This window comes from Branchiostoma lanceolatum, chromosome 8 (assembly GCF_035083965.1).
Source record: "Branchiostoma lanceolatum isolate klBraLanc5 chromosome 8, klBraLanc5.hap2, whole genome shotgun sequence".
NCBI lineage: Eukaryota > Metazoa > Chordata > Leptocardii > Amphioxiformes > Branchiostomatidae > Branchiostoma > Branchiostoma lanceolatum.
Window position 1 is genome coordinate 18718392 of NC_089729.1, and position 2857 is coordinate 18721248.

At 44.8% G+C, this 2857-nt stretch overlaps 1 protein-coding gene across 1 annotated transcript; it reads left to right on the forward strand.

Moving 5' to 3' along the window:
• Window positions 1-357: 357 nt before the first annotated feature.
• LOC136440884 (uncharacterized) lies at window positions 358-2250 on the forward strand. The gene is made up of 3 exons (XM_066437040.1): window positions 358-1253; window positions 1366-1549; window positions 2072-2250. The coding sequence occupies exons 1-3, from the start codon at window positions 390-392 to the stop codon at window positions 2233-2235; spliced, it is 1212 nt and encodes a 403-aa protein (XP_066293137.1). The 5' UTR covers window positions 358-389; the 3' UTR covers window positions 2236-2250.
• Window positions 2251-2857: the final 607 nt, after the last annotated feature.

Sequence of the window (2857 nt, forward strand, 5' to 3'; positions counted from 1 at the left end):
TATGTTTCCGCTGAATTTGCCTAATAACAAAGGAAAACATACGTGGCCAACCGGACCATTGCTTTATCGAAAAAATACTGTAAATACTTGTAAACCGACTTCTGGGAGCGCAAGCATGCGGCATGGAATGCATATATTTTCTAAAATTAAATATCACTTGGACATTAGGTGATCCTTCAGTTTTGGTTTCTTTAGAAAGCTCATTGTAATTTGAAAAAAAAAAATCTGCGGGAATTACTTACACAAAATAAAGGCAAGTTTAAGTTCTGTGTGAATTTCTCATAGACCAATGATTGAAATGTAGTCGAAAGTCCAGTCTACATGATCTAGAATTCAACTTATATCCCAAACATTGTATTTTCTTGATAGTTCTAGAAATACTACTAAAGATGGCAGCAACAGTCGAGATCGCTATCCCGCAGTCTGCAGAAGACATCGCCCCCTCCTGGGTTCAACAGGTACTGCAGAAGAACCACCCGGGCATCATTATCACGGATGTTGATGTCAAGGGATCCATCAGCCAAGGCGAGGGGCTCATGATCTATATGAGCGACATTATTGCTTTTGAAGCCATGGGGACCAAGGATGGTAAAAGTCGGCGCTACAGTCTGGTCGCTAAACTGACTGATTTCGAACGGCTGTTCGCAGTATTTAAAGAGTGGCCAAAAGACAACTATATCTACATGGAGACGACTGAAGTCAAGTTTTACTTAGCGGTTCCCGACCTTCTATCCGTGGCAATCCCAAGCGCAGAGAGCAAATTTAAGGCAGGCAATGAAGATGATGACATTCAACGTCCTGCTGATTCCCTGTTCCTCCCAAAGTGCTACTTCGCTGCCACCGATCCAAGCTCCATGGTGTCCGTCAGAGTTATGGAGAACCTGAAAACTCAGGGGTTCTCCATAAAACCCAACCGCCAACCGCTGAGCCGTGAGGAGATGATGCTGGTAGTCGGGGCCCTGGCGCAGTTGCACGGCCTGTCACATCGGCTGGAGCTCCTCTCGGGCGTCTCTCTTCCCGAGAAGTACGACCTGATCACCAATTTCTCAGATGATCAAGCTCTTATGGCTACTGTAACCAACGTTTATCGGACCGCCGTGAAGGAATTCGCCGCAGCTTTTCCTGACCAGGCAGAACTTGTAGCTCGTCTGGAGAAGTTGGACCCCCATCGCGAGTCCTTGAACATAGAGGAGGACCCGAGGCTTAAGGTGCTTTGCCATGCAGACTGTTGGGTCAATAACATCATGATTAAGGTGAGACATGAAATGTTTTCCTTTCTTGTTGGTATGTGAAGATGATATAGTCACCATCAAGTTTGTTTTACACTATGACTAATTATTGGTGTTGTATTTGGCCTCAACAAAGTATGCTGGAGACGCGCCCACTGAAGTAAGGCTGGTGGACTGGCAGAGTGTCCGGTACATGCCGCCAACCTTTGACCTGACGTTCCTGTTTCTCTGTGCCTCAAGTTGGGACGTGTTCCACAACCACAGGGACGCCATCCTGGCCCACTATCACCGCAAACTGCAGGAGACCCTGGGTCCAAACGGTGAGGATCTTCATTACTAGTCAACAAGTTTTACAGTAAAACTTTAAAATTCGATGAACGTTTTCTTAATTTCTAAAAACTCTGTTGTTAATGGCATTCATTTCACAAACCAGGAGGACCAATCGGTGTATGTCGATGAAGGTTAGACCTCCAGACAATCAGATACACCAGATAAGAAGTTATCAAACAACTTTCAAAATATCTGCATTTCCTGGAGTAATTTTTGCATGTAGATGTATGGTTGTAAAATCAGAAGCGCAACATTGCGTTCTTGGATACTTGGATACTTGGATACTTTATTTGCTCCATTAGCTACATACATAGTATGAAGCTACTCTTCCTGGAGTATGATGATACACAGAAAATACTTCAGACAGACTACATAGAATTGCCAACAGGCTACATAACATTACGGCATTAAAATTAGCTAACTAATACACATATTCTTTGACATCTCTTGCCTGAAACTAACAGAAGACATACATCCTTCTAGAAACTAACAGAAGACATACATCCTTCTAGAATCCCTGGGTCTACAGAGCTACACGCTGGAACAGCTGAAGACAGACTTCAAAGCCGACTGTCTGCACGGGGTGATGCTCCGTATTGGACGATTGGGGGTCCTGCCTGCAGATCCAGATCTGCTGCGGATTACCCAGGAGATCCAGGGGTGGGGAGTTCTCTAAAGCAGGGATTTACCTAAAGAATGGAACAGTGGCGCTAATCCATCCTGTTCTTTCTAATCCTAGCTCCAACCTATTGATTTGTAAAGTTAGGGTATTTCTTTCAAGCCAAGCCTGTAATATTGCTAAAAGTCAGATTTTACTAATGGTAGACAAGATGTGCAAAAGCAGAAGTTGCAGGAAATGACTTCCATTTGTGTCTGGAAAAAGCAACAGCTACTCTCGTTGGGGGGGGGGGGGGTATCTATAGAATGGAATGTATCGAATTCCATTGGGCAAGCGGAAAGAAGGTTAAACAGCTTTGAGCGTTTATTTTGATATCATGGACATCATCATCGGTCGGGTGCGACGCAGTTGACTGTAAGTAGCTTCCAGTTCTTTTTGTTCCCAGCGAGGTTTGCGATCTACCCTGGTACAAGCAGACCGCTGTTGTCACCCAGAAGTTGCTGTATATACTGTAGACAGGTTGTAGGTTGACGTCCTCGCCTGCGTCTGCCATGTGACGGTGTAAACAGTGCGTACAGGTTGACGGGTATGTTGTTATTGAGTGCAAATTATGTCAAGAACTTCGGGCGGCACTGAAGCGTCGAGTACTAATCCATGGCCAAAATATGGTACCGCAGCC

Excerpts from the sequence above, each read along its gene's own strand:
- LOC136440884 (XM_066437040.1), top strand. The coding sequence starts at position 390 with ATGGCAGCAACAGTCGAGATCGCTATCCCGCAGTCTGCAGAAGACATC. Across the intron at positions 1,254-1,365 it reads TCAATAACATCATGATTAAG|TATGCTGGAGACGCGCCCAC; the intron begins GTGAGACATGAA and ends GCCTCAACAAAG. Across the intron at positions 1,550-2,071 it reads GGAGACCCTGGGTCCAAACG|AATCCCTGGGTCTACAGAGC; the intron begins GTGAGGATCTTC and ends ACATCCTTCTAG.